This window comes from Zalophus californianus, chromosome 7 (genome assembly GCF_009762305.2).
Source record: "Zalophus californianus isolate mZalCal1 chromosome 7, mZalCal1.pri.v2, whole genome shotgun sequence".
NCBI lineage: Eukaryota > Metazoa > Chordata > Mammalia > Carnivora > Otariidae > Zalophus > Zalophus californianus.
Window position 1 is genome coordinate 13,121,240 of NC_045601.1, and position 22,751 is coordinate 13,143,990.

General features: G+C 42.3%; 1 protein-coding gene across 1 annotated transcript in view; it reads left to right on the forward strand.

Annotated features, from left to right (window-relative positions):
• Positions 1 to 10,652: 10,652 nt before the first annotated feature.
• Positions 10,653 to 22,751, forward strand: part of IPCEF1 (interaction protein for cytohesin exchange factors 1) — a 181,847-nt gene continuing 169,748 nt past the window's right edge. The window contains exon 1 of the mRNA XM_027601050.1: positions 10,653 to 10,735. Coding sequence (XP_027456851.1) covers positions 10,674 to 10,735 — 62 coding nt within the window. The 5' untranslated portion in view covers positions 10,653 to 10,673. The remainder of the gene's footprint in view (positions 10,736 to 22,751) is intronic.

The following is a 22,751-nucleotide window of genomic DNA, read 5'->3' on the forward strand; positions in this document are numbered from 1 at the left end:
GTTAATGTCAATATCTCATGTGTTGTATTTCTTATCTCAAATGAATACCTACCTCTGCTCTCAGGTTTTTGTGTGTTACTTGGTTAGGATAAGTCAGCATCCCTGTGGCCAGGAAACCCCAAGGCAGGGACAAAATGGAGTCTCTGTGCCGGCAAGGCTGGGCCTGACCCTGGACAGTGGAGGATTTACAATGCGACGTGGCAGGAGCCACTGGCCTGTCATCACTGCACCGAGAGAAACGGGCACGTCATTTTGTTCGAACTTTTGTTGCAGGGAGGCACCTATTCATGTCCGTGATAGATGGTTGAATTGTAAAAATAAGCGTTAATTCTTAAAAGACGTAGCTTGAGTTACCTTGAAAATAACCTTCCAGATTGTCGTATTCCCTTTGATGTCAAGTAAACAAGGTATTACTGTGTTTTGTAAAGCTGACTGTGGAAAGTAGAAGTTAAAAATAACTTCTATGGTGAAGCTCACTAGTATTTTTGCCTCTTTTCCTGTTGTGACATAAAAATCTTACAAACTGCTGTTCTAAATAGCACCTCATTGGGCCAGTAAAGCTCTGAGGTCTGTTTCATGGCCTTACTTATGCATCTACCTCTTGTCATGGAAAAGAGTGAAGAGGCTGCTGTGTCTGCGTGAAGGCTCGTTCCAATGACAACATTTGCCACTTGGTGGCAGTGATCGGTTTAGTCCAGGCTGAGGAGTCAATCACAAACTCCTGTGATTTATCTTCTCGATCTTAGAAAGCTAATGTTATAAATATGTGGGGTCCGCTCATGTGAATTACACACGCACTAACTGACCAGAGTAATGCGGTTCCTTACAGAATTGAATCATGTAGTAGAAACAGGTGAAATCCAATCAAAGTAATCCTTCACAAATAAGGAAGTAACAGAACTTAGATTATAGGATCTCTTTTTTGAACTTATTTTTTTTTTAATCAATATCCATTATCACTAGTTCTGCTTAGCATTATAGCAAATCTTTTTCAAGGTGTATGGGCAGCTCCTGGGGAGTGACAGATTTGCATGTTTGGAAAACTCAGAATCATGGAGGATAGCTTTAGGGAGATTCAGCTTGCGGTGAGGAGTCTGGCTGGAGAGGTACTGCAGTTCTGCGGAGGATAAGGTCTGAAGGTGGAGTGAGGTGGCAGGCAGGTTTGGAAGAAGGGCATGGATTTGGGAATTATTAGGTTATGGTGATAAAATTTGGTGATTTACTTGTGAGAGTAGATAGGGATCTGGGAAAAAAACCTAATGTCTCCCCTGCTTTGGCTCAGTTGGTATTAACATATCTCACGTTCTGGATAAGATCTAGCTGCTTACAGAATATAAAAGCAATATAAACTATTAGAATTAGGTGAGAGAAGGGGCGCCTGGCTGGTCCAGTCAGTGGAGCATGCAACTCTTAACCTCGGGTTTGTGAGTTCAAGCCCCACGTTGGGGGTAGAAATTGCTTAAGAAAAATAAAATCTTAAAAAAAAAAAAGCATTAGGTGAGGGAAAAAGAGTCTATCCCAGTGGACTGTTGGTAGGCTTAATAATGGTCCTTCAAAGATGTCCATGTTCTCATCTCCTGAACCTGTGAATCTGTTATTTTACACGGTAAAGGAACTTCACAGACACGATTAAGTTAAAGATGTTTAAGATTGGGTGATTATTTTGGATATCCTGGTGGGCCCAATTCTATCACAAGGGTCCTTAGGAGAGGAAGTTGGGAAAGTCAGACTAAGAGAAAGAGCTGTGACAACAGAAGCAGAGGTTGGAGTGATGTGGGGTGATGGCCTAAAGAATTCAGTGGTCTCTAGAAGCTGGAAAAAGCAAGGAAATGGTTCTCTCTTAGAGCTTCTAGAAGGAATATAGCCCGGCCAACCCATTTTGGACTTTTGCCTTCCTGAGCTGTAAGGTGATAGATCTATGATGCTTTAAGTCACCAAGTTTATGGTAATTTGTTACAAGAATAATGGAAAACGATTATACCCACTTTTGGTATTTCTTCACTTCTTCCATCTTTCCCTCACACATTCAACAAATATTTACAGACAGCCCACTCTGTGCTAAACACTGTGAGATATATCAGTGAACAAGATGATTGACCAGTGGTTCTCAACCTTATCAGATGCAGTGCTTCCCTTTTCTGGAGAGAATATATATTAAAACGCCTGTTTACTATCTTGAAATGAGAGTCATAAATAATATAACCTACTTATACATAAGCTTAGAAAGAGCAAATATCATGCAATATGGTAATTTGGCTAAGTGCATTAGCTTGCCCAGGTTCAAATTCAGGCTCTGCTCTCTGTTAACCATGAGACATCAGGCAAATGACTTAATTTCTCTATGCTTCAGTTTTCTCATCTCCAAAATGGGGGTATTAACACCTGCTTCAAGGAGTTATATATAATAGGTCTGGCACACCCTCTATTAACTCCTAATGTCCTAAATGAAATATAAAGGAGCTTATAATAAAATAATATGTATTTTAAAGATGTATTTGTTTATTTATTTTTAGAGAGAGACAGCCTGAGCAGAGAAGGGGCAGAGGGAAAGGGAGAAAGAGTCTCAGCGTGGAGCCCAATGTGGGGCTTGATCTCAGGACCCTGAGATCATGACCTGAGCTGAAACCAAGAGTCGGAGGCTTCACTGACTGAGCCACCCAGGCACCCCAAGTAATATGTATTTTAATATATAAATGCTCAGACATGACCACACTAGGAAAACAAATCAAACAGACACTTGGTCCAATAAATAAGGTATAAGTTTTGAGTTAAGCTAAATAGGACAGTATTCAACTAAATAGTTTTGATACTTTATTGAAAAAAATTTGGCTTTGGAAGTCATGCTCAACTAACCACATTCATATACATGCTAAATCATTGGGAATTTAACAGCTATTGATGCAGATCGATACCAGACTGATTCCATAAGCAAGGCTGCCAGTGAGTGCTTCCTGTGCTTTTCTGAAATGGTGAGCAGTTCTTTGCAAATTTCCAAATGAAACACATTTACCAGATAAATTTGGAAGTAACAACAGTAGCATTCCTAGATATGTCAGTGGTACTAAAGCCAAGTAAAAAATATACTTTGTTTCTAGACTCAGGTGGCTAAAACTGACATACTAGTCACACTTAAGAGGACGTCTCAAGTTCTGTGGGACACAGGACGATTCTTTGTTATGAGGGTTGCCTTTTGTCCTGAGAGACATCAAACTCCCCTCCCCCCATGAAACTCACCCCCAGTCAACTAAATGGGGGAGCAACTCAATCACTGTGACAATCGAAAGCCCCTACAAACCTCCAAAATGCTCCTTAGGAGGCTCTACCAGCTCAGTGAGGACCACCGAGCTGGTCGTCACCCTGCTGATCTCCTGAACCTTCACCCACTACACGGATTGTCATCTCCTGGCTCATCTTCTTGTCGGTATTGTCAGGTGGGCTCCAAGGATCAGCATCTGCACTCTCCTCTCTGGGAAGTTAGCTCAAGTAGATCCAACCAGATTCTTTCCTTCTATCTCTGACCCCTCCTACTCCTTATCTTGGGCCACGTCCATCCCACGCTGCTTCCTATTCTTGTCTACTTGGGTCTCTGACCCCTCCTCCTTTCCTAGCTCCGCGGTCCTCAGGTTCTAGCACGTCCTCTAGCACATCATCACCCAAGAAACACATTCTATAAATACACTGAATAATAAATAAGCAGGTAAGGGCTTTGATATCTGATTGGTGGAAACGGTAAAAAAAATACTTCAGGCAGAAATTAGAGATGATGTTATGTGTGTTGGAGACAAAGTATCTTTCAAAAAAAAGTCTTGAGTCAATGTTGATATGTTTTCACATATAACACTGAAATCTTCGCCTCACTGATTTGCAATGGCTGAGGCTCAGAAAGCTATTGGAGTTATTTGTATACGTGTTTTACCAACATAGTCTGCAATCAGTAACACAGCTCCATGTTATATGTTCAGAGTGTGAACTTAAAATGATTTGCCTTCTTTTGGGGTAGGGCTGGTTCTGTCTGAAGGGATGTGACAAATTCATATCAGTTAAGGTTCACTAGCAAAATTTAAAGACTACCTCTCCCAGAGACATTTGACAGTGCAAGAGGAGGAAATGCCTTCCAAAAAAAGGGGGGGGGGAGTAAAATTATAATTTTGGCATTTCAGACATCAGAGAATGAGTCAGAGATGTTTTATGGATAGTGTTAGAGTGACTCCATAGCTTTCCTGAAGATGGATTATATGTTCTTGGATTTTAGAGTATAAAATTATGGCCCTCAGAAGTAAAATATATCTAAGTATCAGTTAGGCAAACGGCCATTTACTTAAGGCTTTATACTGGTTCATGGGGATACAAATCTCAGAAAGGATCCATCCCTGCTTTCAAAGAGCTGACAGTCCAGTTAGCAGCCAAATGTATAAACAGATGGCCGCGTACTTTGCAGGGCCCAGTTCAAAATGAAAACATGGGTTCCTTGTTCACAGATGATTAAGAATTTCTTGAAAGGGTGACATCAGAACATTAAACCAAGCATGGGGAGCCCTTCTAAGGACAGGGACTTGAGAAGGTACATGTCATGTGTGCTTATAAACATCATAAAATATGGTAAGTGTGATCCGTGGGCTGAACCTTGAAGGACGGAGAGCTGGAAGAGCTGGGGTGACTTGGGCCAGAGCAGCTCTCCTGCTGTAACCCTGTCCACAGACTGCAGGCTCCCCCTTAGCTCTCCTGTTTGCATTCCTTGGGATTCCTTCCTGCCTGCCTTCCTTCCCTCCTTTCCTTTTTTTTTTTTTTTTTAAGATTTTATTTATTTATTTGAGAGAGAAAGAGAGAGCACGAGCAGAGGGGAGGGCCAGAGGGAGAGGGAGAAGCAGACTTCCCGCTGAGCAGGGAGCTGGACGCAGGGCTTGATCCCAGGACCCTGAGATCAAGACCTGAGCCGAAGGCAGACGCTTAACCGACTGAGCCACCCAGGCGCCTCTCCTTCTCTAGATCTCTCTATATTGTCCTCATGCTCTTTATCAATTTCAGACACTAACTATTAACCTCAGGAAATAAGCGATGACAGTTTAGTTCGCTTGAGAACTGCCTTGCCTCTATTCTCCTCCCATTAAAATCAAACCTCCATTTTTAGTGCTTCTGTCAGTTATTTGGGTGACTTTTTATTTTATTTTTATTTTTTAAAGATTTTACTTATTTATTTGACAGAGAGAGACCACAAGCCAGGGGAACGGCAAAGGGAGAGGGAGAAGTGGATTCCCCAATGAGCAAGGAGCCCAACAAATACATGGACTTCTATTATGGGAAATCTTTTACGTAGTTGCTTTGATGAGATCATTGAATACTATTTCCTGAAAGACTTACTTGAATTTATCCCCTGACCCTTCCACGATAATCCTTATTTGGCAATCATATTTATAATATCCAAAAGTTCTTTCTTGTTCTCAGGTTACTTATTTTTCCTAGCTCCCTGTTCATTTTTATGGATATGAGCTCTTCATGCATCTCTGTAGAGAGACCCATTAGAAGGCCACTGCCCCCACTCTTCTACAACATTCCGTGGTTACCCAACAGGGAGATGATGTTATGCCCCAGCACATGCTGGGTGATGCTCTAATAGCTAGAATGTGGAGTTTCCACTCTGGATTGCCCATAGCTACATACCTTGTCTGTGTTCTTTGCATAATTTCACTATTTTTAGAGATGAATCCTCCACAATATTGTGTGGGGTGGGGGGGGGGTATGGCTGCCCACAGGCTGGTCCGTGCTTGCTCTGTAAAGGGAGGGGGCTGATGGAGATTCTTGAAAGGGAAGTGTGGGCCGGGGTGGGGCTAGGTTCTTATACACTTTGAATCACTCTTCCCTTTTTTCATTTATTTATTTATTTGTTTGTTTATTTATTTATTGGGGAGAGTGCACCACAAGCTAGCGGGGGTGGGGGTGGGGGTGGGTAGAGAGGGGCAGAAGGAGAGGGAGAAGCAGGCTCCCCGATGAGCAGGGAGCCCGATGCGGGGACTCGATCTCAGGACCCTGAGATCATGACCTGAATTGGAGGCTCAACCGACTGAGTCACCTAATCGCCCCAGCCCCATCACTTATTTAGATTTTCAGACTTGTCTTGGATTTCTGAGTCCTGAGCCTCTCTGGGATCCTGCCGCACAGATGGCCAGTTTCTCTATCACTGTGTGGAGTCTTACTGACAGGACGCGCTGGTTTCCTGCCCTCCTACACTTCATACCCCCCTCTGTCTCTCCGTCTTCCAGGAGTCTGCTGAAATCTCTCAAGCTCTAATGCTCTTCCTCCAATGTTAACATTTGTTATTTTGGGCTTATATACTTTTTATGCTTTTCCTATCCGTTTAATGGAGTCTGGGGAGGGAGGAAAAATGGCAAGAGCATCTGTTATCCGTTCCTCTTGAACTAGAAGTCCAGCCGCCTTGAGGACTATTTCACCTCTATCAATCAGGTGATCTGTGCTTGCGGAATTTAAGGGGCTCCAATCCCGGCCCCATAATTGTGAATGATGTGCCCTTTGGGGGATGTCTTCGATGATGGCGTCGAAAAGCCTGAGGAGAAGCAAGTCCCTGCTACTGAAGTCACTAAGTCCTTTCCATAGCGTCTGGGCGCTTTCGGCTCCGCCCACAAGAGAGCCCTGCAGGGACCAGTCCAGGCAGGGAGGAGAAGAGGCAGCATTGCCCCGAAGCGGAGGTTCGTGCAAACAAGAAGCCACTGAGAGAACTTTCATTTTATTCCTGGTCAGAGTTACAGCATCTTCTTGTCAGCCTTTCACTCCTCCACAGATTCAATTTCATTTTTGTCTCCTTATGAAAGGAAACGGAGAGGAAGTCTGCAACCAGAGACAGGTTGTTTTTCGAACTATTTTCTCTTCCCCAAAGGCAATCACTTTCACCAAATAGTAACTTTATTATATGCCCTCGCTTTCTCTGCTCCTCCAATGGCTTTATTTATTTATTAAAGATTTTATTTATTTATTTATTTGACACAGAGAGAGAGAGAGAGAGAGTTCAAGCAGCAGAGGGAGAGGGAGAAGCAGGGAACCTGACATGGGGTTCGATTCCAGGACCTAGAGATCGTGACCAGAGTCCGAAGGCAGACGCTTAACCGACTGAGCCCCCCCCCCCCCCTCAGGGGTCCCGGCATTATTTATTTTTAACACGGTTTTTAATTGACATTTGGTTTGTGAGACGTGGGGTCTGTTGGGATGTAGGCTATGTTTAATCTGTAAATTCAAAAACTTCTGAAGCAGGACAGACACAAAACATGACATACAGAGGATCTCCACTTGGCTTTTGAAAATGTTGCCCTTCATCTTTTGCCAGTTAAACTGCAAATCCAGTGCCACAGGCTTCTGTCTAGAATGTCAGCTGTTATCCGCACATCATCAAATGAGGAAGATCTAAGGTCAATTGGATTCTTTACTATTCTTTACTTCTCAACCCAGAATGACCCTTTCCTCCTCGCCCCCAGTGGTTTCAGGCCAGGAAGTAGCCCTTCTAAATGCTTACAAACGAAGATGGAAGGAGTAGTACCTTTTTGTTCCATGGAGTGTTGGGGAGACTGTAGCCAGCAATGAAGCCCTGCTTGGTCTATTCTTAGGAGGGAGAAGATTTGTTGAGTGTCAAGGGGAGAGAAGCCAGGTGTTGAGGAGTTTGAATCTCATTGAGATGGATGCTTAAAGAGACTCTATAAACCTGCTGAGGAATCTCTGGGTTTGCTTGGAGGCTTCTCATGCTTGCGGTTAGGTGAAAAGTTATTCTTTTGATTGAAATTGCAGACTCTAGTTTTGTAGTTTATTATAGGGTTTGCTTCTATGTTAATTTGTCCGTGTCTTGGAGATTGAATGATTAGGGTCATTGGGTTTTCAGGTCTGAGCAGTAAGTATGATCTTGGTAATGAGTACAGTGGGCTGCAGGATATTATAATGTCTGGAGGCAAGTCTCAGATTTTCTCGTAGCTGTGTGACTATATTTGTGATTTTATCTTTAGAAGGGTTTTCCCTTTTGTTAACATTTGGCTGGCCCCGGGGCAACTTGAATTTGGGTAAAATTTTACATACTGTATCTCATCCTGCAAGATGGCCTCCTGTGATCCCTGCCCCGAGGGTGCACGCTGTGTGAATCTCTCCCCTTCTCACAAACACAATGTGGCAAAAGTGATGGGATATTACTTCTGAGAATAGGTTGTAAAAGTTGTGACTTCTGTCTTGCTCACACTCTCTTCCTGTCAGGAGCTCAACAGAGCTGGGCAAGGTAGAGGTGATGAGTGGCTGATGAAAACGACCAGCCACAACTGAAAGAGTTAAGGCTTTACTCACTTACCATGAGGGCAGAAGCAAGAGTTTAAAGCTGGAGGAAACACCAACTCCCCTCGTTCCATTTTCCCCCATGGAATGGCGCACCGGTGGAGTCAGGTGGATGAGCACAGGTGTGGGGGTAGTCTCGATGTTGAGGGAGCCCCGAACAAAAGGCTTCAGCCGTGTTATGGACCCTAGTGGGTGTGGAGGGGGGAGGTGGCTAGGAAGTACTGAGTAGTCAGAAAGGTATCTTCAAAGCTTCCCTTCCTTCCTGCATAAAGAGGCCTCAGTGGAAGCACCCAAAGAGGACCTTGACCTCAGGTCCCAGATAAGAGATCTTGGAATGGACACCGACATAGGAAAGATGTTAGGGTTCGAAGCTGATGGCTGAGAAAGAATTCTTGAGAGGTCTTTGGTGCAAAAAGGTGGCTTTATTGAAGCCCAGGGACAGGCCCCGTGGGCAGGAAGGGCTGCACTGGGGTCATGAGGAGCGGCCCGTTATAGACTTTCAAGTTCGAGGGGGTTACGGAGAGCATAAGTCTCTAAGGAATTTTGGAAGCAAGGTTTCCAGGACCTTGAGGAGGCTAGCTATTGTTGGGAAAAGGTCATTTATTACTGTCTAATAAAACCTTAGTCATGAGACCCTTCAGATGTATATCAGTGAGCCGTATGCTTGGGGGATGATTGCCAACATGTATCTTGGGGAGGTAGAGATAAAGGAACTTTCCATAGAATTTTTATATGTTAAAGTAGACTTACAGGATCCTGGGGGTCGGGCTTAGATTGCCTTTTGCCCTTAGCAAAGTATTAACATGGAGGCAGCTCTGTTCCTAGAGGAATGTCACTTTGCCTGTTTCAAGGACTTGTCAGTGGGCTGTAGGTAGTAAGGAAATTTATTTATTTATGTTTTTGCCTTAATTTCCCACTTCAGACACCTGGGGCTGAGAATGTAAATATACAAAAGAGCATGATGGGCCAGGGGACCCCAAGGCCTTCACTGCAACTCCCCTCAGAGACCACAGTGCCCTCGCTGTTACCAAGTCCGGTGTGGGGACGGCAGCTTTCCCCCTGACGCCAGCCGGGGAAAGCCTTTGTAAGCGCCCATTTTCAGGACTGATGGGTCACGTGTAGGATTTTAACCAGGAATGAGAGCTTCTCACTCTCCTTCATTCCCTTTCCCTCTTGCTTTTTCCCTTTGGTGAAGCCAGCTGCCATGTCTTGAGCTGCTGTGCAGAGAAGCCTATGTGGTAAACAACAGAGGGTGGCCTTGGTCAACAGCCAGCGTGAACCGAGGCCCTCAGTCTCAGAGCTGTGAGAAACTGAATCCTACCAACAACGGCAGGACTGCACTTGGAAGAGTTTCCTTCTCCAGTCAAGCCTTGAGGTGGCTGCAGCCCCGGCTGACCCCCCTGTGTATACAGCCCGTGGGAGACCCTTAGCAGGAGAACCCAGCTCAGCTGGGCCCAGACATCTGACCTACAGAAGCTTTAAAGTCATAGGTGTTGGTTGTTTTAAGCCTCTAAGTGTCAACGCAATCAGATAACTGATACCCATGCTAACGATGTAGCTCCCACATTCTGGAAAATTGCCTTGGTCACGAGCTCAATTCTAATGATTTGTTTCCTTTTCTTTGAAAGCAGAGTATAAATATAATGAGATTGTACTCTTCCCAAGAAGCAAGATGCTGCTGTTGGAAAGGAGAGGTGGGAGGGCCGGAATTGACTGGTGAGGAGTTCAATCATCTCTGCCTCCCAGCCCGTCATTTCCTTGCCTGGTGGGGGAAAGACAAGTGTTGCTATTTGAGAATTTATGATTTGTGCTGCAAAACAGTGGCAGGCTAAGACTTATTTTTACCCGAAAATGCTTTTAGCCTCTGTTGAGAAGAGCATTGTGAACTGTTTGGAGAAGAGAAAGAAGAGAACTTTGAAATAAGATTGAGCCTAAACGAGGTGGGTGATGAACGAGCAGCATCTCCGCTGAACACACTGAGACCAGCTCTGCCAATGTTCCCACACTCCGTACCTGTAAGTACACTTCTTTGCCTCCAAAACAGGAAAGCAAAACCAGGTAACGTTTTGTGTGTGTCCTGGAAACGAAGACACTGGGTGGTGTTTAGGGATAAGCGAAGTCAGACAGACAGGACACGTGCGCTCTGCGTGCGCGGTGCCTTGGATCTGGGGATCAAGGAAGGGATCAATAACAATAAGAGGGAAGAACAAGAAAATTGAGGAAGTAGAGATGACACTTCCTCTTCTTTCGAAAGAGCCTCAGTCTGTGCTCAGCTTCTAATTGTAGTCCTGTGTAGACTGAGCCTCCAGAGCTGTTGGCTGCGTAGAGTGGAATCCCAGCCTTTGCTTCAGTGGATTATGAGTTTTCTGAACTCAGGGATAACCAGCCAGCTCTTGGATTTACTCTCTTTTTCTTGCATGTAAGTAAAATCACTCCTTGGCTGATGTATCAGGCGTCATTGCTTGGCTTTTCAAGGTGGCAAAGCAATTGATACCCTAGCACTCTCTCTTTCAGAATGGTGATGAGTTTTAAAATGTGACTCTTGGGAGATGATATGATGTTGGCTCAGCTCTTCATGAACCTGCTGCTGGGAAGTCCAGTGTTAAAATTACTCTTTAATTCCCTGGGAGAATGGTTGTATACTCATTCTGCTTTTCTCTTTCTTGAATGGATGTGATATTGACAGGTGCTTGGACTGTGGACCATGGGTTTGTTTTAGAAAAGCACAGTTTAGCACTTGTTTGGGTCCTGAGGAATTTGCCTGGGGAAACACTCTGTGGCCACCTTCTTTGGAGAAGCTGGGCTCTTTGTGGAGGATCCCCCTTTGTAGGCAGGCAGCTGGATGGGATTTTAGTCCTAGGAAAAAGTCACAGGCTTGAAATCATACCTGTATATAAATGAGAACTTAGGTAATGTTGGTCCCGAGGTTTTTACCAAGTGCATCTGGAGCATTTGGTTTTCTTTGTGTGTATGGGAAAGAAATATAATTGTAGGAGTCAGAGTTACCACACACCAAGGCATCTTCGACTGTAGTAGTGGATTTTCTTTTTCTGCAGGGGCCCATGTGTTCCTACTATGGCCCTAGGCGGTGCACAGTCATAGACAGAGTCTGATTCCTCTACCACTCATTATTTTACATAGAAAATAGGAACAGAAAGAATACAGGTTTCTTTCATGCAAGTGAGGAGGGAAGGGACTTCAGTATATGTATCTGTTAAGGTACTCATCCTTTCATCGATACTCGAATTGTCTTCCTTTCCTTTCCTTCCTGTATCAAGAGTCTTTTCTGGGGAGGGTGTGTGTGTAAATTATTGCAGGCAAGCTGCATTAAGCAAATGCACATCAACTGAGTCTGGAAAAAGGAAGTTCTTTCCTGTGGTAGTTTTCTGTGGCAATAAGAGATAAGAAGTTACTTCATGATGATTGCCTGAGACTTTCCTTTTGACGCGGGGATCCTTCTTCAACAGTTCACTTCTGCTTTCCAGCCAGCATGGAGGCTAGGCTGTGAGGACTGGTAACACCAACATGGGTTGGCAATTTGCAAGTGTGTTTCATACGGCAAACAGTATGTGAAAATGAAGAAAATTCTAAACAATGAGCTCTCGGTGTCGAAAAAAATCCGCAAAAAAAAAAAAGTTCCTGTACACTGAGTGCTCAAAACAGCGTCTGCCACGTAGTATGCTCTCCGTCAGCTTTTGTCGAACAGATAAATAATGGGGATTTTCCCTAAGGCGAGTGTGGTAGGGTGGCTTTTGCTCTCTCTCTGTTACTCTTGACACTTAAGGAAAGGCTTGTTGGAGGTTAAAGTGAAGCAAGAGAGGAGGAGAATATAAAGGTGAGAAGAGAAGAAAGGGTATATAGAAATGAGATGGAAAGAAGTGGTGATGGAGATACGAAGCCCTAAGGGTGGCCATCTGGTGGTGATGGGGGTGGTGGTATAGAGTTGGAGCTGGTGGTGGTGGTGATGGTGGCAGTGATGGTGGGGGGAGACATGGCGGTAGAGTGGAGGTGATTCTGGGAGAGCAATATTGACATAGCCAGGAGAAAACATAAACATGGGGTCAGACCCACCTGTTCAAAATCTATGAGCTCTGGACCTGTAAGGTGGTGATTATAACACTCTGAGCTTTCGGGGTTGTTTGTGAAGGTCACAAATCCAACTGCCCACAGTCTGCTACTTCTCGGGTCTTCACTAAATGGCAGTTGTCAATGTATTTTCTTCAGCTTTCAAATCATCACGGCTACCTTTAAAAATTTAGCCACCAATTTATATTTTCCTCTTTATGCTTTTCAGTATTTTCTAAATTATGTAAGTAAGCATGATTCTTTTAAAGAATTTTGTATTAAAAATAAATGTTATGAGCCCAGTTATCAGGATGGTTAAGCACATGACCGTAGATCTATATAAAGGAATACCATCAATCCAAGGATGTTTATGGAAATATTGTCATTTATGAATGCTAAGTAGAAAAAAAAAACAAAACCAGAAGCACAACTGTTTCACCTATGTAAAAATGTTGTAGAGAAGCAAGATTGAGGTCAATATGCTAAAATGTTACTATATGATTAGTGGATTTATAACGGATAGTTATAGTTGTCTTTGTACTTTTCTATTTTTTTTCCAAGTTTTCCACTAGTGGAGCATATCTGGGCTACCTTAGTAATCTGAATACAAAATAAATGTTGAGTTAAAATAAGTGAACAAAAATTTAACCCTCTTGTATTCTTCCACCAAAAATAAAACAAAAGCAGCTTCTTAAATGTAGTGTGCTAATGTTTGTGGTTCATTGCAATCCAAGAAATGACACAATTTATGTTATTTAATGTTTGGGGATTCCTTTTGAGATTAAGACTGGTATGGAATCATGTGATAGCTCTAACATGAAAATAAACAAATAAGATCCCACTTGGGGCTGATTGGTCTAATTAGTACCTAGCATCACATTAAAAAAAGGGGGGGGTTATTTTCTCTGGATGATTTATAATGGCCTCTAAACCTGTATTGGATGACTTTCTAGCAAGTTCAACAGTCAGTTCCATAGTTAATAGTTCTAAATTACGTTTAGGCTTCCCAGCATAAGGGTAGTTACTTTTTTAGGGCATGCTGACTTATCTTTATCATCTTGGCATACATAGGGAGAGATTGGAAAAACATTTTTGTGAAGTCAAGACATAATTCTTGTTGTTAGGATCTTGGCCATCTCATCTCATAGTGCCAGTGACAGCCTGTCACCCTGGAGGAGTCCCTGATCAGATGCTAACCCAGGATCAAATACTTGAGCTCCTAGGTTTTGAGCTACTCTCCTTGTCTCCGAAATGATCAGGTGAGAGATATTTGCCAAAGAGGCAAACTATGAACAAATGTGAGCAAAAGACAGGGCTCTCAAACTAGCCATTGAAATAGAAGTAGTGGAAAAGTGAAATTTAGCCAGTTTAAACTCACCCCCAAATTACTAGAACGTGGATAAGCCCTCGCAAAAATGTCTGAATACATTACTGAGAGTGCGTTAAAGTTAGAAACGAAAGAATTAATCCAACAGACAAGAAACCTCCTGCCGAAATAGCCCAGGGTGGAATATGACTTGAACTAGAAATAGCACAACAGAGTTGAATAGAGTCCATGGCATTTTTGAAATATTGCATGTGTGGGGCCCTGAATAAAGACCAACAATATTACTGGACACCTGCTATGTTCCAGGCTCTATAACCAGAGCTTTTACTAGTACATGAACAATTTCAGTCACTTCTCAAAGCAATCCCGGGAAACGGGAGTTGTCATCTCCATGAGCCCGATGTCCAGAGAGGAAAAGTACCCTGTCTAAACCCCCACTCGAGGCAGGGGCAGAGAGGGGGTTCAAACCCAGATCTTCGCGTGTCTCCCCCGTGGCCTGGCTACTGTGCCCCAGGGCCCTATGCTGTTTTCATTCACATTAGAGATTCTCTTACGTCAGCTAGCGGTTTGAGGCCAAGACTTGGGAGGCAAAGGGTGGGTCTGAGCAGATGCATTGTCTTCGAAATCTCTTTAAGCAAAATTCCTTTCCATTTCCTGACTGAGGAGGTAGTGAAAAAGACTTTTTCTTTTTTCTTCAGGGAACTTCCCATGCCCTACAGGAGGGCACCTATGGTTGTCACCATAGCCTGCTTTCTAGGTGGTCCGGTGGTATTATGTAGGGACTGCTACTCAACCAGAGGGGAAGAAAGGGGCCTGGGGACCATCTTAGGACCATCCCTGGGTAGTCCGCAACCCCAAAGGCACACGACAGTTTCATCACTGCAAGGATCCTCCTTGTGGCCCCTTTATAACAATATCTTATCTAATCTGAAAACATCCAATTTGCATTTTGAGTGTCAATGGACCCATACTGATGGGGCTTTATATTAGTCTCTATGTATTAGTGGGAACAGCATAGGTCCGGGGGTTAGGAGACCGGGCTGCCCGTGACGTATGACAGTTGGGTGCTACCAAGCAAGGCATTTAACTTCTCCACACATAAGTCTTCTCATAAAGACTTCTAATAAAAATTCCCAACCAGTATGCTTTCTGGTGTGGAAGAAAGGAAAAACGTTATAAACCAATGGGGCCTTCTGTCTTCATTCCTATTCCAGTTTCTTACCATGTAGAGACTCCTTCGGCATACGAGAGTTTTACTGGCAGAAGAGGATTAAAGGTAGTAGGGGGTGTTATTGGCTGAATTGTGCCTCCCTCCCCAAAGAAGATATGCTGAAGTCCCAACCCCCAGTGCTTCAGAATGTGACCTTATTTGAAAATAAAGTAGTTGTGGATGTCATGAGTTGAATTAAAGTGAGGTCATAATGGATTGGGCCCCTAATCCAGTATGACTGATGTCCTTACAAGAAGGCAGTCCTGTAGAGACAGACACAGGGACAGCACATGATGATAAAGACAGAGATTGGTGTGACATAGCTGCAAGCCAGTGATGGCCAAGGAACTGCCACCGGCACCAGAAGTCTAGAAAAAGGCAAGGAAAGTTCTCCCCTGTGGTTTCAGAGGGAGCATAGCCCTGCGGACATCTTGATTTCTGACTTCTGGTCTCCAGAACGGGGAGAGCGTAAATTCCTGTTGTTTTGAGCCACTCAGTTGGTAGTATTTTGCTACAACAGCCCTAGGAAACATACGACGGGAAAGAATAAAATCATTTTAAGTGCTAGTGACACACTCATCTGCGTTTGCTGGCGAGTACTTCTAGGGACTAAATCCAGAATGACTCATTTCTGTGACTTTAACCTGTGGCACAGGGCCTCCAACAGTGGAGTCATTTCCTCATTGAATGGGAATGAATAAAGACACTAAACAACGAAACACATTTACAAAATGAAAATCAGGCTATTGTGAAATCTATAAAAGGGCATCTTTTCATAAATTGAATCTAGCTAGGGACTCCAGATTATTGTACCAATGTGGTCATTTGCTAGATACAGAACATTGGTTGTCTTGGGAGGATATTTACTTCCTCAAGTTGTATATTGGAAGAAAAGGTTAAATATTCTGACTTGGAAAATAATGCAATGTTATGGTTCTTTGATCCTAATATAAAATCTAAAACCTTAAGCGTATAGCAAATAGAAACTCCCCAATTAATGAGCCATCAGGTCATTAATTAATCTAAAATGGTTTAATCTAAAATTATTGAGTCCTTTGATACATAAAATTAATTTGGTACCTGCCTAGCTATTTTAATGCCAGCGTGAGAGTCAGGATTTCAAGCATATTCTTGGGTTTCTCTGCAACATAAGAATCTCTTAAATCCTCTTTTCAATAGAGTTTAAATTACCCTAATTCTTATTACTATAATTACCTCTAGCAGAACAACATTCTTTTAGCAGGAAAACATCATGTATGAGGCTAGTCATTTAATCTGCACAAAACTAAAAATATATTTTTGATTCCTTTTATTTATTTATTTTTAAAGATTTTATTTATTTGAGAAAGAGAGAGAGCGCATGTGTGGCCAGGGAGGGGCAGAGGGAGAGGAAGAGAGAATTTCCTTCAGACTCTGTGTTGAGCACAGAGCCCGATGGGGGCCTGGATCTCATGACTCTGAGATCACGGCCTGAGCCGAAAACAAGAGTTGGAAGCTTAACCGACTGTGCCACCCAGGTGCCCCAGGTTTCTGTTTTTGTTTTTTTTTTTCTTCCCTTTTTAATTGATCCATATTCAATTTTCTTTAAACTTGTTATTCATTTTATATAATCTCTTTCAAAATGCTCGACAGAAATTTGTGAAATTCTATTTCAAATGTGAGCAGGGCAGTTCTTTTTTTCCTATCATGAAGGAAAATTCTTTCTTAGGAGTATTATGCACTGATCTCTAATGTCAGAGAGAAAAAGAACATTTATCCACTTATGGGCAAATGTATGTATTGATACTGAACCCTGGTTTAAAATAGGAAAATACAGACCCCTCAGAAAGGAGAGAAATGAACCTGACTCAGAATATTTCCCAGGAATCTCACTTTAACATTGTTCATTCCTATAGAATGTAATTCAGTGTCTGTGTCACAACTCACTTGGCTGAACTTACACTAAGTCATCTTTTAAGGAAGAAACCTTTGATCTTTTCAAAAATTGAGCCAAAGCCTATCAACATGAAAACCATACTTTTTAGGCTACTTGTTCATGATCATTCTGTTTGGATACCTCAGAGCATAGCACAGTGAGTGTTAGGGAAGTTTTGCAATAGTTTTTATAGTCTGATGACCATATATAGTCTCATTAATTTCTTGAACACGTTTGAAGTGTTGCTCTTTTAGCAAATTAATGGTTGCAACAAGAACATTTTATTAATTCACTTAAAGTGCAGTTCAGTTATAACAATCTTGTTCTTTCCACGTGTTGAACTCTTGAAGCAAATTTTGCTAAAATCCTTATTTTCTGGTTCCTTGTTGGGCCATAAACCCCAAACTCTCTTGCCATCCAGACAAAAAAGAAAAGGTACATAATCGTTCTCACTAGTGAGTGTGGATGTTAATCATGTAATGTGATAGGAGCCCCTTTTTGAATATTCAACATTCACCACATGCCTATTGAATACCTAATATTTTCCGGGTGTTTCACTGCAAGAGAACGAACAAGATTACCTTTCAAGTTCCCTTACAGCATATGAATTAACACTACCTTTTCTTGGTTAGATTTAGGTGCAGCCATCTGTCAAAGAGAAGGATCTGAACTTGACCTCTCTTGGTCAAATGTGGCCAAAGTTTTCCAGCTAGAACTAGATTTCACCCTGGAACACAAGCTACCAAGATTTCCCGTAGCTGGATTTTCAACTTGATTAATCAAGTAGAGCTGCTTTTGCGTAGGTAATGGGGACTTCAGAGGGAATTGTCAAGCAAGGTTTGAGCTAGGCACAAGAGTACCACTTAGTTTTATTTTGTGAACACTCGGAAACATTGCACAGTTCTGTACAAATCATTTGCCTTGGGAGGAACACCAGACCCCAAGCTATTCTGAGCCGGGACGCCAGCAAGCTAGTATGAGGAGAGAGACACCAGAGCATTTATCAAAGCCGAGTTAAGTGAGCAGAGCAACTAGGCCTCGGGGATTCCCTCTGAGGTGACTTTGCTTTCAAATTTTGGTATTCTTCGTAACAGCAGCGTTCTAGACATGGGGTATGGTCATTTCTGCTTTGCGTTAAATACTTAACTCCTGTGTGCTTTGCATTGGGAGCAAATTAGCAAGAGCTTCCTCTCTCAATCCTGGATGAGTTCGGGCATTGAGTACCTCTGTCTATGCCCCATGGGCTCATGTTTCTTACCATTGCTCTCAAAGTCTCCACTTGGGTCAAATCTGGGGTGTTTCTCTGTACTCATCCTCCTGGATTCAGCATCTTTCAGGATTGATCACGCACCCCAATTATCACTTCTGTAGGCCTCAGGATTTTCTACCACTTCTACCTCAATGCCCTATACTCTCTCACTCTCTCTCTCTCTCTCAGATTTCTCCCTAAGCCTTTCTGCCAACCATAGCATCTGATCTGATTTACTTCTTGGTTTTCTGTCTTGCTGTCTCTAGAGTTTCTCTCTTGGGAATTTCTCTGACCTCAATTCTCTTCAACTGTTGTTTCACAGAATGATTGGAAAACCCATCTTTCCAATCTAGATCTAACTCTGGTTCCCCATTCAGTTTCCTCTTGCTAGCAGGGTTATGCATATGCACTGACATTATTGTCATGTTTAAAACCGAATTATTACCCAACATTAGAGAATGTTCTCCTTAGACTCTCCAGGGAATGCATGGAGAGTTGATCAAAACAAATGAACTTGGTGAGGTATAATTTTTTAAATTCTCTTCTTCCCTCGTTTAGAGGTTCACAGCCCTTTTCTCCAGTCATACTGTATTATACATTAATATTGTGTGCTTGTGCCTGGCCCTGGGTCAAGTTAGCTTTGGTGTCTGATACTTCTCTTCCTGGCTGACTGGTCCTTCAAGTAAGAAAAAACTTTCTTCTTTTTCCCTACCTGTTCACCCCAATCAGTAGTCCCCAGGCAATCTTGACTGTGGCCAAATATCTTTTCTTTTCCCTGTCCCCAGTTTCTGTACTTCTTTTTCATGACTATTCAGGCACCTTGGACTAATCTCTCTGCTGAGCTCTACCCTTTGTTTGACTCTTCAGCTTGTGCCAGGTCTCCTGATGTAAAAGAGAGATTCCGTGATTCTTTGGCATACTTGAATGTCTTACATCCCCTGGGGCTTTGAGTAAGTATGACAAAAGCTCAGGTTTAGCGGTCTTTTTATTATGCAGATATTTCCATTGAAAATCTGCTCTATTCTCTTGAAGAGCCTAGAGAAGTGTCACATAATTGATATTTCGGTGTCTGTATTTTAGGATTCGGCAAGTAGGAAGCTGTTTTCTCAAAAATAGTTTTCTAACTTTTGTGTTTGCTTTTGTTTTTGTTCTATTCTACCCTTGGGAGACCTCCTTCTAAATCCTAAATGCTTGTTCACATGGAAGCTCTGAGGTGCGTCTGCTTTACAATCTACTGAGTGTGTGTGTTTATTTTCTTATACTGATACAAAGACTTTGTGCTGTCTGTACGTGGGGCAGATAGTAACACACCCATTGAGGAAACTGAGGCTCAGAATGGTTCCATGGTGTGTCCAAGCCATGCTCTTAGTGAATGGCTGAACTCAGTCTTGAACTCTAGCTGACTGTCTCTCATAGGAGGTTTGTTTCCCCTTTATAGAATTCTATTGCCTGGCCTTCATCAATAAGTTGTCTCTACTGATTTATCATCAAGGTGAAGTTTGAGTTTAAATCTCATCATTTTCTGCCCCTCGATGTCTCCCAGCCTGGGTTATCCCATTGGGCATGTGCTCTTAGCCTTACACTTGTCTGGGTTGGGAGGCCCCTACTCACCTGTCTCAGATGCCCAGTGTTAATGCTTACTGCATAGAATCAGACGCCAAACCTATTCTAGTTACGAGGGAATTTAGACTCCGTTTACTCTACCACTGCCACCTTATAGATAGGGAACTGAGGTCCAAAGAGATTCTGTGTTTTCCCAAATGAGCGAACGCTCAGTTCACTGCCTGGATTTCCTTAGTCCTAGATGTTCTTCACTGTTAAATCTGGGTTAAAATGAATACCTTTTTGGAAGGGAAAGCTCTTTAAGTTGATATGAGTTACTAACACCAGTGTGAGAATTAGCCAATGAGATTCTTCCAAGTGAGTGCTAATTCAGATTGCCGAACCAGCTGGCCCACACATCCAGCCTGGAGCTGATAAATGCCTGATCTAGATCTTCTAAATATTAACTGCCGAACAGAAAAGGCTGCCTCATTTATTTTTCAGTTCTTTCAACTTTTCTCATTTAAAATGTCTTTCTAGTTAAAGAACAATGTGTATGAGATGGTAGATTTACTTTATTTTATCCTTCTTCTCTTCTAAAACTCTTCTGTCAAGGTTTTGCATGTACAAGGTTGAGGGGGCAGTCTGTGACCGAGGAAAAATTGAAATGAATTGGCTTGTATGAGGATGCAGCCCATGACTTTAGTTTCAGTAACATTCTGAAGACCATCAGAAAATGAAGCCCATCTAGTTTTGGTGTCCTTGGATAGGATACAGACCTGTGTTTCCACAGGTAGGAGTTAATGCATTAGATCAAGTTTCCATTAGATCAAGTTTCTTTCAAGTCTCCCTAACCACTGTCCCCTCGAAGGTCCCCACAAGGCCTGCTTCAAGGTCAGCTGGGTATCTAGATTCTGTAAGCCATTCTGGGGACATCCCAAACACACATTCCTTTACTGACAGCTGTTCCTGATCCTGCAATGCACCCTTACTACAGAGCCCTCTATCCAGTCTCCCTTTCTTTCTTGTGTCTCCCTCATTAAACGACAACCTCTTTTAGGCTCTGAAGGTATTTGTACTGACTTTTTACCTGCTGGTTTATCTGGTGATTTGGAAGTCTGCACAAGATGGAGGTGGAGAAGGGCACTCTTAATTGGCATAGAAGAGGTGGGAATTCAAACAGAACCTCCACAAAATGCTTGAGTCTCTGGAGAGAATCTCTTCAAACTTTTTCAAGATTTTTAAATCAGAAAGTTTTTATTTTTATTTTTTGTTATTTATTTATTTTTAAACACTTATTTGTTTGAGAGAGAGAGAGTGAGAGCAGGGCGGGCAGGGGCAGAGGGAGAGAGAGAATTTCAAGCAGACTTCCCGCTGAGTGAGGAACCCCACACAGGGCTAGATCTCACCACCCTGAAATCATGACTGAGCTGAAATCAAGAGTCGGAGCTTAACTGACTGAGCCACCCAGGTGCCCCAGAAAGATTTTAAATACATACACAAAACAACCAATTTTAATTTCTTGATTTATTAAGCTTAGGCTCTCAGATAAGTATTTGTCATTCACAGGCTTTAATCAGAAGTTGCATTTGCTTCATAAAAAGTTATCTATAGGCCCAATGTCTTGCTGGGTCTGAAGTAGGAAAATGCCATGGTCCCTGGTTTTTTAGTTGCATTTGTCTAAATGTGAACTAATGAAATTGTAGCAGAATATTCTTGATGGGAACTGTGTCTTTTCCATATGAAAATAAAAGATTCTTTTATTAAGGTTCACCTTTAGCTAATAGACTGGAAAATGCTGAGTCAAACTTCAGTACTAAGCAAGGCTATTTTTGCCCCTGGAAGTCTTGGAAGCAACGTGTAATGATCAAAGTCAAGATGTAATCAGCACATAGGAAGCCTGGGTCCATGGCTGAACATACTCTTTAGGGGCCCTGTCAGAGAAAATTCTCGGATTGGTTTTAGAGTTGCAACCAGTAGAACTTTCTTGGGCCAAGCGTTTGTTGAAAGAGAGGCTGTAATTTTAAATGTCCTGTTGGTGTTCTGTTAAATGGAATGTTGTTTCCCATCCTATTTTGTTTTGAAGGAGTGGTTTGAATTGGATCTCTTTTGTCCCATACTTAAAAAAAATTGGATTCTGCATTTGTTGTTATTGGTTATTGATGTGTTATATCAGGGAAGATTATCCCTACGAGGAAGTCTTCTATTCTGGTAGACAGTATGGAATTTCTCACCCTACGCATACTTAGTCTTTTCATTTTCTTCTTGCCCCGGGGAACAAGAGTGAGCTCCTTGCCACAGAGGTATGTTGTGCTGTAATTCTTACAGATGGAAGCTTCAGGTTAGCTAGGAGCTAATAAGAAATTTTTAACAGCACGGACTCCAGAGCAGGGCCAGAAAGTGCTCTGGAGTTTGCTGAGTGGGAAACAAAGATTCAAAACTGAAACTGATTCTGATCTGACCCGAGACTATACATTCCCTTGATATCAGGAGATCTCTTAATTAGCATAGAGTTGTCTGGGAATCTATTCTTTTCCTCATTTGCTTCCTCAAGCTTTGGAACCATTTGAATATAACAAGGCTGGTGCAGGCCTGTTAGGTGGTCAAATGGATAGGGAATCCAGTAAGAAATACCCCATTTTCTTTTTTTGCATGACCGATCTGGTAAGTCATGACAAAGTTGCTCATGTGAATAGTTAAAAATATTAATCATTTTACAAGAAGGCAACTTTAAACTTTTTTCCTGTTTCCCAGAAAAATTAAAACCTAAACTAATATCTTTTTGTGCAGTTTGGTATCGAAGATTATTTCTTTCTGTCGTCTTCTGGGATTTATGCTTAGTAGCCTTGAAAAGAGATTTAAAATTGTTAGTATTTATAATAAACTAGTCAGTATTTTAGGTTGAGTATCACTCCATATCATGTTAATCAATCATAAAGCATATTTTGGAATTCCCTAACCAGATTATTATTTACTTGGCTGTGTTTCGAATCATTCAATAGCGTCGAAGGCTTAAGTTGCTTAATTTTTCTAAGATGAAATCAAGAGTCTAGCATGATAAAGTGGAATGGGAACCTCAGATAGCATCCGGCATCAACTTTCGGATTTGAGACAGAAGAACCTGAGG